The sequence below is a fragment of the Bombus vosnesenskii genome, unplaced genomic scaffold (genome assembly GCF_011952255.1).
Source record: "Bombus vosnesenskii isolate JDL3184/JDL3185 unplaced genomic scaffold, Bvos_JDL3184-5_v1.1 scf7180000013314, whole genome shotgun sequence".
Classification (NCBI taxonomy): Eukaryota; Metazoa; Arthropoda; class Insecta; order Hymenoptera; family Apidae; genus Bombus; species Bombus vosnesenskii.
In genome coordinates this window covers 2,472,023-2,484,906 of record NW_022882960.1, presented here as the reverse complement: position 1 = coordinate 2,484,906, position 12,884 = coordinate 2,472,023, and the positions used below count along the sequence as shown (strand labels likewise).

General features: G+C 39.9%; 2 protein-coding genes across 2 annotated transcripts; one reads left to right on the top strand and one right to left on the bottom strand.

Moving 5' to 3' along the window:
• Positions 1-1,060: 1,060 nt before the first annotated feature.
• On the bottom strand, positions 1,061-3,376 carry LOC117235188. Its single transcript, XM_033496995.1, has 2 exons — positions 3,058-3,376; positions 1,061-1,784 (listed from the first exon to the last, which is right to left on the bottom strand). Exons 1-2 carry the CDS (start codon positions 3,366-3,368, stop codon positions 1,061-1,063), a joined length of 1,035 nt encoding a protein of 344 aa, XP_033352886.1. The 5' UTR covers positions 3,369-3,376.
• Positions 3,377-10,415: 7,039 nt separating this feature from the next.
• Positions 10,416-12,748, top strand: LOC117235172 (glycine-rich protein 23-like). The gene is made up of 3 exons (XM_033496953.1): positions 10,416-10,702; positions 11,311-11,372; positions 12,237-12,748. The coding sequence occupies exons 1-3, from the start codon at positions 10,688-10,690 to the stop codon at positions 12,652-12,654; spliced, it is 495 nt and encodes a 164-aa protein (XP_033352844.1). The 5' UTR covers positions 10,416-10,687; the 3' UTR covers positions 12,655-12,748.
• Positions 12,749-12,884: the final 136 nt, after the last annotated feature.

The window sequence follows — 12,884 nt, the reverse complement described above, 5'->3', positions numbered from 1 at the left end:
GTTATTGTTGTTCGTGAATCGATTTAATGGTGTCAAATGTTGAGCATCTAAACGCTAAAAGAGATGCTGATAAAATTATAATAATTCTAAGCTACGCAATAATATTAATTCTAACGTTAAGAACATAAAAATAAGGATCTTTGTCATTCCTCGCCCTCCGATATGTACAATTCAAACGATACGTCATTCAAGTATATGTCTGCTACAAAAGATACAGAACGTAACTTGTAATTTTCGAGCAACTTTCCAGATGAAGCGAATAAAAGAAAGATTTACTTTCACCGATGTCCGAGGAACATATTAGAAGCCATACGAGAATTACGCTACGATACAAGTTGCGAACTTTCTTGCATTTCATTTACCTGTGCTATTATATTCGAAATCATTAATAAATTTAGACATTCACATTTATAACAAGTAAATTATTAAATTTCTTTAAACATCCACACATCGAAGTATAAAGATACACATTGACAATTACAACTCTCGAGACGTTTTCTGGTCAGTGAACCTAATCTCCTCGGTATCCGATGCAGTTCAAATACCACGACGATCTTATAAAATTCCTGCAAAACTGAAATCAAGAGAATCATTTCGCAGAATTTCAAAATTTCTCCGTATCCTCCGCACTCGTAACCTAATTGCACATGGGTCCGTGCATTCGTCCTCCATGCATGTCATTGTATTATACTTAGCGGAAACGATGAAGCGAGATGCTCAAGTTCATCCTCTACGCACATTGTTCTCGCATTCTTCCTCCATTGTGATTTAGACAGTAACAAATTATGTATCCCTGGAATCTGCCTTCCAAGTTCTAAATTATTCAAAATTCTTTGAATATATAATACAAAGAAAGAAATAATTGAACCAACATCGTACGATCCTAAACGTGGTATCAAATTCCTTATCCCTTCCCATACATCTTGGATTGGACTCAAATTATTAATTTTTATCAAAACATACAAACTTTAATACGAACCCGATCTCGTCATCTCGCTGTATCTCTTCCACCAACGATACCCGTAAAAGTATCTAAATTAACCAAACAACTCTAATCTATCTAACCATGAACCGCCTGCGTGGGCGCCGGAAGCACCACGTTCATCGGAACAGGGAACGTATGATAAGGCGAACTCTGAATAGGCATATTCCTAAAATCAACCGGCGGTTCCATAGTGTCCTCCTTAACGTCGTAACCTTGCTTCGGCTGAGCAAAATTCACTGACCAGCCACTGAAACCAGGAGTTGTAGAGCCAGCCGTCGAGTAGCTCCCGCTAACCTGTTGGTTTTGATAACTGTTTCCCAAAGTTGTAGCCGCGTTAGATAAAAACTGTGGCCAGGATTTGGTCATCTCTTGGAGCTTTTGTTGATATTCGCCTAAAGCTATTGTGTCTCTCAGCACGATTCCCTCTTTGCTGCCACCGATAGTGGCCGATGGAATGCCAGATGGTAACAGGACGCCACCTTGCGGCTGAGAAACGATGTTCTTGTAGAGATCGGTAGCCTTCTGCTGGAGCAGGAGTATCTGATCCTTGTTCGTGGCGGCGCCGAGGTCGATCGGATTATTCGTAACGAGGTCCTTCTCGATGGATCTCGAAGAGTAGAGTCTCTTGCGATCACTTTGCCTCCCGTTGTAGTTCAAGGCTGTCTCTGCATCCGGAAAGAAGGTCTCTTGCTGCGGAGACTCGTACGACGAAGGTGAATACTGGGCGTCGGGTGAGGAGAACGGTGGCGACGAATATTCCGATTCCGACGTGTACTTGTGCTCTTGGGAGCTTGGATTCCTGCGGTGAGTGTAATGGTCAAAGAATGCCAGTGAAATAGCGACGGTGTTAGGAACGTCGAAGGCAGTTAAACGCTGTTCTGCTTTCGAATGATTTGTGGTAAGTAGTTAGAGTGCGTGTGACCAGTGAAAGTGCGTGAGAGAATGCGTAATTGTTTAACGATGTTCGATCAATTCCAGTCGTGTAATTGTGGAGGCAATGATTGTTTAGAAAAAAACACAAGAAAGTCATCTATTTTTATCTTTATCGAAATTCTATTGAATTTTCGTTTAGAAACGTAGAAAACAACAACAAGTGACAGGTGCTTATCAAAGCAGCTACAAATAGCCTTGATAAATCGTTGTGAAATATTTAATTCGGATTTACACGAAACAAGATGACAAACGCACTAACACTGTTTTCAAAAATAGCAAAGTTGTTCCCAGAAGAACTGGCCACAGCTTTTGCAATCTGAATATTTTATAGATACAGAAAATAAAATACTGTCTCTTATGAATATTATAGAATCTTCTAAAATGCAATTTTTATATTGGAATTTCATTCGTGAATACATATTGCTCTTAATTCTGTAAATTGTAATAGAGTAAATGAAACGGTTGGCCTGATATTGTGAATGCTGTTCTACTGGCCGCAGTAGAATGTACCGCCAGTAGTCAGGCACGATCGAGCGGTACCATCTATTTTACTGAGAATTCAAACTTGAAACTGATTTATCCTGTGTTTTCATATCTAAATGTCAGTATGTCAAGATTAATTCATAATTTTAATGCAATCCAATTAGTTGCAACACTACTCTTCACTTAATTTATTACTTGAGAATGCAAATTTATCAGAAATACAAACTGGCTATGTATATTTGACATATATTTCTCTTTATTCGTCCTGCCTTTTGTGAAAGAATTCTAGAAACTAGGGCGCTTCTTTTCTGGCAACGCCTTTTTCTCTGCGCTCGAACCATGACGTTAAATGATACGAACAAGCAAATATGGATTCGCAACATGGACCACGAATACTTTTCTGCAAATACTCGATAAACACGTTCTTACGATTTTTATAATTCTATTAGTTCCAACGTGTTTCAGTTTTACTATTATTATTAACTTTATCTTCTTCTTTCCCATATCACGTACTTATATTTCTCGATAAACGAATCCCCATCATTGAAACGAAGAAATGAATAAATAAATGAATGAATACACGAATAGGTAAATAAGCATATGAAAGAAGGGTGCGAAATGAAATCCTGTCCTATCCTTAAATACAGCATTCTCACCTTTCACGATTAAACGAGACGCTACCCTTAATCTGATCGTAAGGTATGTAACCCTTTCCGTACGAAACTGCATGACTGATGCCCTTGCCATAAGGAATGTTCACGTGGTTCACATGTTCGTAGCCTTGATCGAAGTCATCTCCTCCATGAGGAAACGATGAACTTCCGTACACAGATTTCTTCGAGTGATAGTGTACGGGAGGACCATGATACTTGTGATAATGAACTTCGCTGGCGTACGATTTTCTGGAACGCGGTAAAGGAGATTGCCACGGTGGTGGTCCCATGCGCCTGGTTTGCTGTGGAATCATCAGCAACACCCTGTTGCTGTGAAACGAAAGATATTTAATAAAATATGTAAAAATCCGTGCTCTAATAATTATGGTCTGTGGGAAGGTTTGTAAGTTGTGTCGTGCTATAAAGAGTTCGAGCTCGACACGGTCTGGTAACGAGAGTTATACTTTAGTCACGAGAATACTTACACGGAGTGGACGAGTAGAGGCTCGCTGATCGTCAGCACGAGAATGCAGAAAGCCTGTAGTAAACATAGATCGAAGATTAATAGATTAAACGAATTACGTACAATGACTGGCACCAGTCAAACTGTGATTTTATTAAAAATAAAAATTTGTTGCGTATACATACAATGATACTAAGGTTTTACAAAAATTATATTCAATTACAGGGTAGAATTTAAGAGTAGAAATAGGATTGTTCGAACAGAAATTTTTAGCAAGACGCGTTTAAGAAAAATTAATCGCTGTTCTGTGGATGGACAACAACTAATATGCTCGATCATGCGATCTACGACGCAAAGATAGCGGAGCGTGCAATAAGAACTAAAAGTTTGCATGTAAAAGTACGGAGGCGTGTGTTGATCTTGATTGATGTTTTAACCTACATCGGAGCCAATCTAAAATCAATCTTTTCTATAGTACTGAACATTCTATTTATACTACTTAGCCACAATCTAAAATTACTTCATTCCACATAAATCATGAAAACTGGAGAAGTTCAAAGTCTCAAAATTCAAATATTTAAGCCCGATGAATATAGCGATTCGCAATTGAAAGTACGGTAATCAGGTAATTCTTAATTCAGGTAATTCTTAAAAACAAAAAAAAATATTTAGCCCATTTTTTACCGAGGAATTAAAAAGATCTATAATACTGAAATATGTATAAAAACAAACACCACAAAAGCAGTGCAAATATACTGGTGAAATGCAGAGACCTCATTCCTATTGAAACTTCAGACTAGAAAGACTCAAATTGTAACTATCTAACACAATCTAACAAAACAAAACCAACCTTCGCAAACCACCCCTTACCATTCTAAATATTACTTCAACCTCTCCTCAAACCTTATTCCCTCACCATAACTCTACGATCTAATTGATTCTGTTAATTAAATCACCAATAATCAAAATCCACTTACCGAATACTTCATGTTGCAAGTTTCCCGAGAAAACCTGCCGAATCAAACAAAAACCTCAAACTCGTGGTCGTATCGATAATAAATCCGAACGCGAGAGTACAACGACGTTTAAAGTGTCCGCGTAGTTATCTTGCAACTAATCGAAATACAAACGATGTGCTCCGTATGCTCCAACCGGTGCGGACAAATTGCGGGAGGTCCGTCCAGGACTGTTCTCTTTTATACAAGATAAAAAGAGCATAATCGCCGGTGGACTCACGACCGCCTCCCACCGACTGGCTCCAGCCCTGGAAAGAGATCGCGCGTCCAGCTGTGGAATCTCCGCGAGGATGAAAACGGATTGGGTAGCCGAGACTTGGCGTGCCGATACGAAACGGACAGTCGAGCACGCCGACGAGGGGGTATTTTTCTTTCGGGGGAAATCGACACTTTCTTCTCTCCTAGGCGTTCACCCGGCGCACCGCGGCCTAAGACGCGAGTAAAACGCGACTCCACGAGTGTTAAGTCATGCGACCGCGCCCCATCGATACCGACGTGCTTTCCAAAACGCGACCAACAAGAACGAGACTGTCGTTCCACATTTTCGAGAATAACACGCACTTGCGGAGCGAATGTGAGAATACGTCTGTTGATTCAGGGTCGTGGCGAGGGAAACGTAGGTATAGGATCGTGGGAAGCTTGGATCAGGTTAGCTGGATAGCCTTGAACTTACAGTGATAGACAAAAGAAAGTTTAGCATTGCCACTCTTATTGGATTGGTACATTTGACGCTATAGAATTGATATTTTATCTTATAAAATTATGATGCTTTTCGAATCGCGTATACCTTGAACTTTCTTTTCTCCGTTATTGCTAGTTTGATTAAAATTTGTTTAAGAATAAAGTTTCTCGAATTACTCAAATTCCATTGTGAAACTGTACTCGTCGTGTGCGTTCGATATCCCTATCGTGTTTCAAACGGAGGACACTCGTCCTCGCACTTTAGACGATATATTAGAGCAGTTCATCCCTATGCTAGTCAAAGCGAGGAGGAGAATAAAAAAAAGAAATCTGCTACGTTCGCAGAGCGTCCGACACTGACTCGTGATGGATGAAATATCATCAGTCGCTCGTGCGTTCCTTCCTTCGCGTCTCCATTAGAAAACTTTTCACTTAATTTATTTGCCTTTTTATATCGCGTTATATACCTTTCAGCTTTGTTACTTTCAGGCTTTTAAGAGAAAACAGACGTCTATCCTTTCCAATTATTTGTCACTCAGATTTTCAAAATTTGCACAAGATTTTTCAGTTATATTTAACAGGAAAATAGATAAACGAGTGAAAGCGATCACGTGGAAAGTTCAGCCTCGTAGATGGTCGTTTTCGATCAAACATTTCCAACCATCTTGAAAAATCGATGAAATCATGATCATATGTTTCACAAGGAAAAACGTGTATCAACTTGTAATCTAATTCATACTGCGTCCTATTATACGTACTATGAAATTCAAAAACAAATTCGTTGAGAGTGAAAGATGATGGAAAGTAATTCTTGACAATTAGTTAACATCTGTTAGATATAACTAAAGTTTGAAAAAGTGTATAACAAGATTTACGCGTGCTTATCATTCGTAGATAATGCGGTAACGGTGAAATCCTACGGATAAGTAATCTCCGTTTAGAAGCTGTAACGATCGCTTTCTAATCATCCCCCACGACGTTATTCTAACACGACTATCCCGAGCTTGGGTAAAATCTCGAAAATAAATACTGAAAGTCTGATTGCAAGATTTCGCAATGTTTATTACTTCATTTTTACTTGGGCAAATTAAAACAAAAAACAGTTTAGCGTGAAAAGTAATTCTATTCCATAGAATCTTACTTTTGGGATCACTCGAAGGGCGCTCGAGGAATTTATAAAGAAAAGAAAGCTTTCTTCCGCGCTTATATTAAACCAATCGAACAACACTATTCGCCGTACGAGTTCAACGACTTCAATTATAAAAATACAAAGAAAAAGAAAATAAATTGCATTTGATCGTACGCGATCGCACTTTAACAAGCACGAAAGTGGAGAATCATCCGCTAGAATTCTTCGTTCCAAAGTTACTCCATAGCTAGATATAAATTTCGCGGTGAGAGTAACGCTGTTTGCAACAGAGAAATCTAAGAAATCTAAGAAATCGTTGCGCTATAAAATATACATACCTACAAATACAGGCGCGATCCTTCCACAAATACTTTAAGGATCGTGGTAGCGTGGAACGCGAAATTGCGATCGATCTTGGTGAATTCCATCGGGCGAAATATTTTATCGCTTCGCGGATGACCGCTTAACGATCGAACGAAGATCAAGGTCCTCGAGGCCGATACTATCGCTTTCTATCGGTCTCGACGAACGATCGACTCGGACAGAGTTATTAGAAATCCAATAAAAGTAACAACGCTGCTTAAAGAGCTCACTGTGAGTCAGAGGGGGAACAACTTCCTGGTTTCACACGGTGTGGTATGACAAGCGTATTATTACTTGGAGGTTTCGCTTGAATTTTATGCTTAATTACGGTTTATTACGTCAAGAAAAACGGAACAGGGAGGAAACAAGGAAATGATGAATAAAGTAGAATCTAAACTCTGTGAAACGCTGAAGGAAGTTTTGTCACTGGACAATTGGCATATAATTGGTAGATTTTTTATTCTAAATTACCTACCGATTGCGTGGTAATTTCCTTGCAAAATATTTCTTTTTTATTTCTTAGTTGCTGGTAGTAAAATTAGGGTGTCTATTTTGTTTGATATTTATATCAAAATTGACTTTCTTACAATGCTCTACTTGATTCGCAGGCTTTTCGTTTTCGAAACTTGTTCTAGCTTGTCGTCGATTTTTAATTGATAATTTATTGAAATCTGAAGGTCTACGACTTGCACGCTGATTCTTAATGTACTTGACTATATTTATAAAGAGGAAACGAAAACAAAATCCGAGTAAACATTGAGTAATCGTTTCATCCGGAAATCATTTTGTGGATTTTGGTTCGTGATCATTCCTTGTACCGCTATAATTTTCTTCTTTGTACTATCATTATTTATTATTATTCTGCTCACGAAGTTCTCAAATTACACTTCACACTTTCTCTGTTTTTCTGACACACAAGCTACTTAAAACGAACAATTTTACATTGTATAATACAATAGTTCTTATGGTCATAGTCAGGTAAAGACGTTATAGTCGGAAACTTTTTTGAAACTTCCCATGCAAACAAACAAAAAATTACGATTTTGCTGCCAATGCTTCATAAACAAACCCCTGTTCCCTCAAATACACTGAACACTATTTTCCACCATCTTTCGTCATTTGTAAAATCTCTGTCAGCCATCGAGATATCACCGATCGTATCGGACCCATATTCACGCCCATGCCTAACTCACCTGGCTAGAATGAAATTCCTCGAGTAGAGAGTTCACTGTCACGGTTTCGCGATCCGCGTTAAAAAAGGGTAACGCGTTGCTCGTTTTTGTTTTCGCCCGGTCTATCGTTGGAATGCACGCGCAATTCGGTCCAGCCGAGTATGGACGTTTTACAAGGCGAGGCGATCGGTTTCCCTTTCTCCTATAGTCTGGCGTACGGTACACACGATCCTAGAACTATGGATCGTCTTACGGCCACGATTTCTATGGATCTTCCCCCTGGATCCTCTTGGACGATTGAACGGATCGGTTTCGTGAAAGGGTACACCTCGATTCTGGTGAAACGATGCCATCGCAGAGAATAGAAATCACGAGTAGTTCGGGGAAGGAGATTCTTTTCTCCTGTCTACGATGCATTTACCTTTCAATCTCGGTATACAGTATAGATTTTAGTTTAGATCACATTGTCGATAGATAGAATTCTATCGAATTCTTGAAACGATGGAAGAGAATTAATGGCAGCATATTGGCAGTACATTTAAGCAATTAGAATTTAATGAGAGATTCTGTATATCGTTAGACATTGATTAATAAATAGTTTGTTTCGTTAACCGAATTGTGGAATTTAGAAGTGAACAAATTTAAGTAGCACTTAGAATTTAATAAAGGATCATGCTGTCTATACGAGCTCGCTATATTAGTCACGCTAGCTGTATATTCTTGCCTCAAAGTTATTCACGCGATAGACATCATCTCACAGGATCAAGTTTAAGATCAAGTTTACAATATATTACAACGAATACCAGCTAAATTGCCACCGTAATAACACTACGACGCGAGACGTGTACACGTAATATTTCGAAAGGCGTCACAGCTCCTACTCGATAATTTACGATGACACGTCTTTCATCAACTTAACCAGCTAAGCCACGCAATGTGTTCTTGAACACGCGCCACGTTTTATACGTTGACAGGAGGATAAAGAACGGGAAAGAATCGGATGTCTTTCATTAGTCGTTCTACCGGCCAAATAGTCGCCTATGAAAATTCAACTTTAAATGAAACGTTAAACGCTTGCATCTTATTTCGCCAAACGCAGAACACTCGAATGTTTGACATTAAACGTGCGAGCTTCAGGTTTGATTCTTATTATGCAAATACATAGAAAGTATCGTCTAAGTGAAGTCTGGTCTGACGTTAATTAAGCTGCTAATTAACTGCATTAAACTGCTGTATAGAATAAGATTAAACAAAGAATAAATCTGACGTCGAAAACCTAACGATCTTACGGAGTCGTTAAAGTACTGCTCTTTGATCCAACTTTCAAAAGCTCGATACAATTTGATACAACTGACACGTAGCTAGGTTGTTAATAGCAGATGCAATTAATTGCAGACTGATATCCGGAGATAGGACGATGCTTTCAAGACGATCTTGAACAACAGTGATTATCGCAACAAAAGATTATCGCAAGCAATTGTATTATGACGACGGATAGTTCGTTGACCCAGCGTTCCTTCGATTTGTTAAAAACGAAATCGATAAGCAGGTTTCACTTTGATGACGCGATGGTGTTTCCTGCAACATTGTTCAACGCGTTCACTGCACGCGTCTATACCTTTACTATAGATGTACCTATCAAAGGGACTTCTAAACTCGAATACTTCGAAATTTGGAAAAAACGAAAGAAATGAAAAGAAGAGCTTGAAATTCTAAGACATAGATCCTCTCAGAATTCAAAGCTCTAGATTCTAGGGCCATGTTATATAATATCGCGTTATATGCAACGAAACTAAAGAAACGATAGGTTTAAAAGTTAAAATACCTGATCGAAATCAAATTCTCAGAATCTTCACTTACATCGCTGCGATTTTCAGTCCGCCTAAGCGAAACCCGACAAACTGCACCCCAAAGTTCAGTCGAAGCTCGTCTAGAAAACTTCTCCAGTTTACCAAAAGCTCCATCAAAATCCCACAAACTAACATTGAAAAAAAAAAGTTATCCAATTCAAAAAGAAGTTAAAGAAGCGATTTCTACAGAATCTTGGAAAACGTCAAAAAAACATTCCTCGCGTAACCCAAACCGCGCGTCCGTCTGATCGTGACCATCCGTAACCACTGCTCGCGATTGTGTCTAATAGCAACTGCGTGTAAAAAGTGACAAACAGAAACATCGTCCTAGGCGTCGATATCGTCGTTCCCAGACGCCAGAGACGAGTGAAACGAACCGCGAGAGCACCCACCTCGTATTACGACGCTGATCTTGATCTTGGCCGTTCACCCGGCCAAGTCCAGCTTTCATTAAAAAGACCACAGAACAAGAATATAACGGTGGCGATAGAGAAGAAGAGAGCGAGGAGAAGAGAGGAGAGGAGCAGATTGGAACAGATCGGAACGGATCGGAACGTGTAACTCTACTATGAAAAAGAGGAAACGAACAAAACGATGAGATCGAGGTGAAGGGTAAGCTAGCAGGTGGAGGGGCTGCTCTGGTCCTCCGCTTTTTGCCACGGCTTCTCTATTAGCCGGCACCTTTCACGTGCACCGGCTTTACGGCTGCGAAAGATTCCCTTTCATTCTTATCCAACTCCAATCACGTACATGTATAAAAGCAGCGAGCGTGTGCACGACCAACAGCAGATCAAAACCGCGGTTGAAACCGCCAACTGTATCGCAAGGAAGGAACCGGTAGTTGGCTCCTGTAGCCTTCGTCGAGCGTTGTCTACTTGATACTTCTTCCTCTGCTTATACTCCAGAGCTGATTATTTTACGGTTAAACAAACGAAACAGGAGCTCGAGGGCGCAACACGATGATCAAGCTCGCGGTAAGTTCACCCGTAGGATGGATCTTCAGTATCGTTAGAATCTTGTGCCCTTTTCTCGATTTGGATAGTAACGAATAGTACTTTGTTTTTTTTTTTTTTTTTTTTTTTTTTAGAAGTTTCTCTACCATAGAAGAATTCTTGGTAGTAGAGAATTTTTGCTAAATTTATCCTAATCTAAGCTTTTCTGAATTATCCACATGTGCATAGCAATTTTCACGGTCAATATCGTCGATTGTTAATCTTGCATTTTGATACACTCACGTTGCATCGGAGAAAATATCTTCTTAATATTATCGATAGACAAGCGAGAAAATTCTCCCGATAGTATTCAGTTCAGTTTGAGAGAATTACTGTTATATATGGTAATTGTCAATTAGAAGTTCCAACAACTTGACACATTGGAAATTACAAAATCGCTTTAGACAAATTTCACGCAATCGAGTTTCTATATGCAAATATCGTCATTTCATATAGTAACACTGCAGAAAGACGTTTGCAACAACCTGAATTCACTGAAATTTCTCTCGATTTCGAAACTCTTGAAAACTTTGCATGTTTGTAGTAGCATTCTAAGACGCTGATACTAATTGAATTGTCTCTCTTTGCAGGCCGTCTTTGTGGTTGCCTCGTTACTCCACTTGGCTTCAGCAGGAGGACAGCACGGTGGACAGTAAGTTTGCTTTATCCCTGTAGAAAATAGCGTACACGAATGTTGGATCGTTCTATAGTCACGCGGAAATACATGCGTCTGTAAATCACTATAAATTGGAATACGTTTAACGAACCGTGACTCGACCCACGCGTATCGACTTTCTCCACGGTTCTTTGCTTATCGACGGTCAATTTTCCTCGAGAATTATCGAACGTAAAAGAGACTGGTCGAACGAATTCATTCTTGCCCATTGAACGACTCAGGAAGCCGATGTTTCCGAGCTATTACACGCATAATCGTCCGTATCGAGGCGACATTCGAATTAGCAGTCTGCGACTGAGACTAATTGAATAGTAGCTAGTTTCTGAACAAATATTTCGATATTTACTTGTTTTTGTAAAATTACGGTATAACTGATTAAAACGTATTTTACATTTGACTTTGGTAAATGGTCTTAATTAAGAATAACAAAGACAAAGAATGAACGCGTCCGTGATGTTCGTCGTACTGGAACCGTTCATTTTTACCGAATCACTCGGACTAGTTCGTAGAAACTAACCATTTTCTTGATTCCATGACACGAGCAGACTCTGAAATTCTCCTTAATGGACTTTTAATAACATCGCTTTAACCATCAGTTTAAAGAATCTTCCTGGAACCATCAGGGTCAAGAAATTGGAAACCGACGTCGCTTTCCATAAAGATCCACCATTTCTACTGAAAGAATATAAATCTTAGTCATTTAAACGATACTGCCAAATAATTCTTTTGAAGCCACTATTAAGAATGGAAAACCATCATCGCTTTCGTTAAAATTTGTCATGAAAAAGAATACGAACAGACGAAACGATACAAATCTAATCATCCTAAAAACATTTTCAGCGACCATGTGGTAATTCACGTGCCCTACAAGATCAAGACGATTCATCACACGCACACCATCACGAAACACATCCACCATGGCGGTGGAGGTGGTGACAAGTACGAAGTTCTAGGCTACACCGTGGGTCATCCGATAGATTTGGGAGGTCACGGCGGCGGTGGTGGTTACGGTGGTGATATCGGAGGCGGCCACGATTTGGGCGGTGGTGGCGACTTCGGCGGCGGCCACATCGAATACAGCAGCGGTGGCGGTGGTGGAGGCGGTGGAGGTGGTGGCCACATCGAATATAGCGGTGGCGACATTGGCGGAGGATACGGTGGCGGTGGATTCGGTGGCGGCCATGGAGGAAGTCTCGGAGGTGGATACGGAGGAGGTGGTCTCAGTGGTGGAGGTCACGAAGACTGGGGCGGCCATTAACCAGTGGCCCGCGCTAATTTTGGGAGGAATACGGTAGTTTTCTTTGGAAAAGTTCGATTGGTTGTTCGAAACGCGCTTTCGACTCGAATTTTATTTTATTTGGTACTTGGTTAGGTTCTTTTATTTTATCTCATTTGCGAGAAGAAGAAAATCAATTTGTTAAGTCTTTTGAAGCTTTAGTCAGTTACCGGATACCGGTGACGTGTTTATAATTTTCTGAAACGTGGAAT

Bases quoted from the DNA above. Each gene is read 5' to 3' on its own strand.
- LOC117235188 (XM_033496995.1), bottom strand. From the start codon at position 3,368: ATGATTCCACAGCAAACCAGGCGCATGGGACCACCACCGTGGCAATCT. The intron at 1,785-3,057 runs GTGAGAATGCTG...CACTCACCGCAG, and splicing joins GTCTCGTTTAATCGTGAAAG to GAATCCAAGCTCCCAAGAGC.
- LOC117235172 (XM_033496953.1), top strand. The intron at 11,373-12,236 runs GTAAGTTTGCTT...AAACATTTTCAG, and splicing joins GGAGGACAGCACGGTGGACA to CGACCATGTGGTAATTCACG.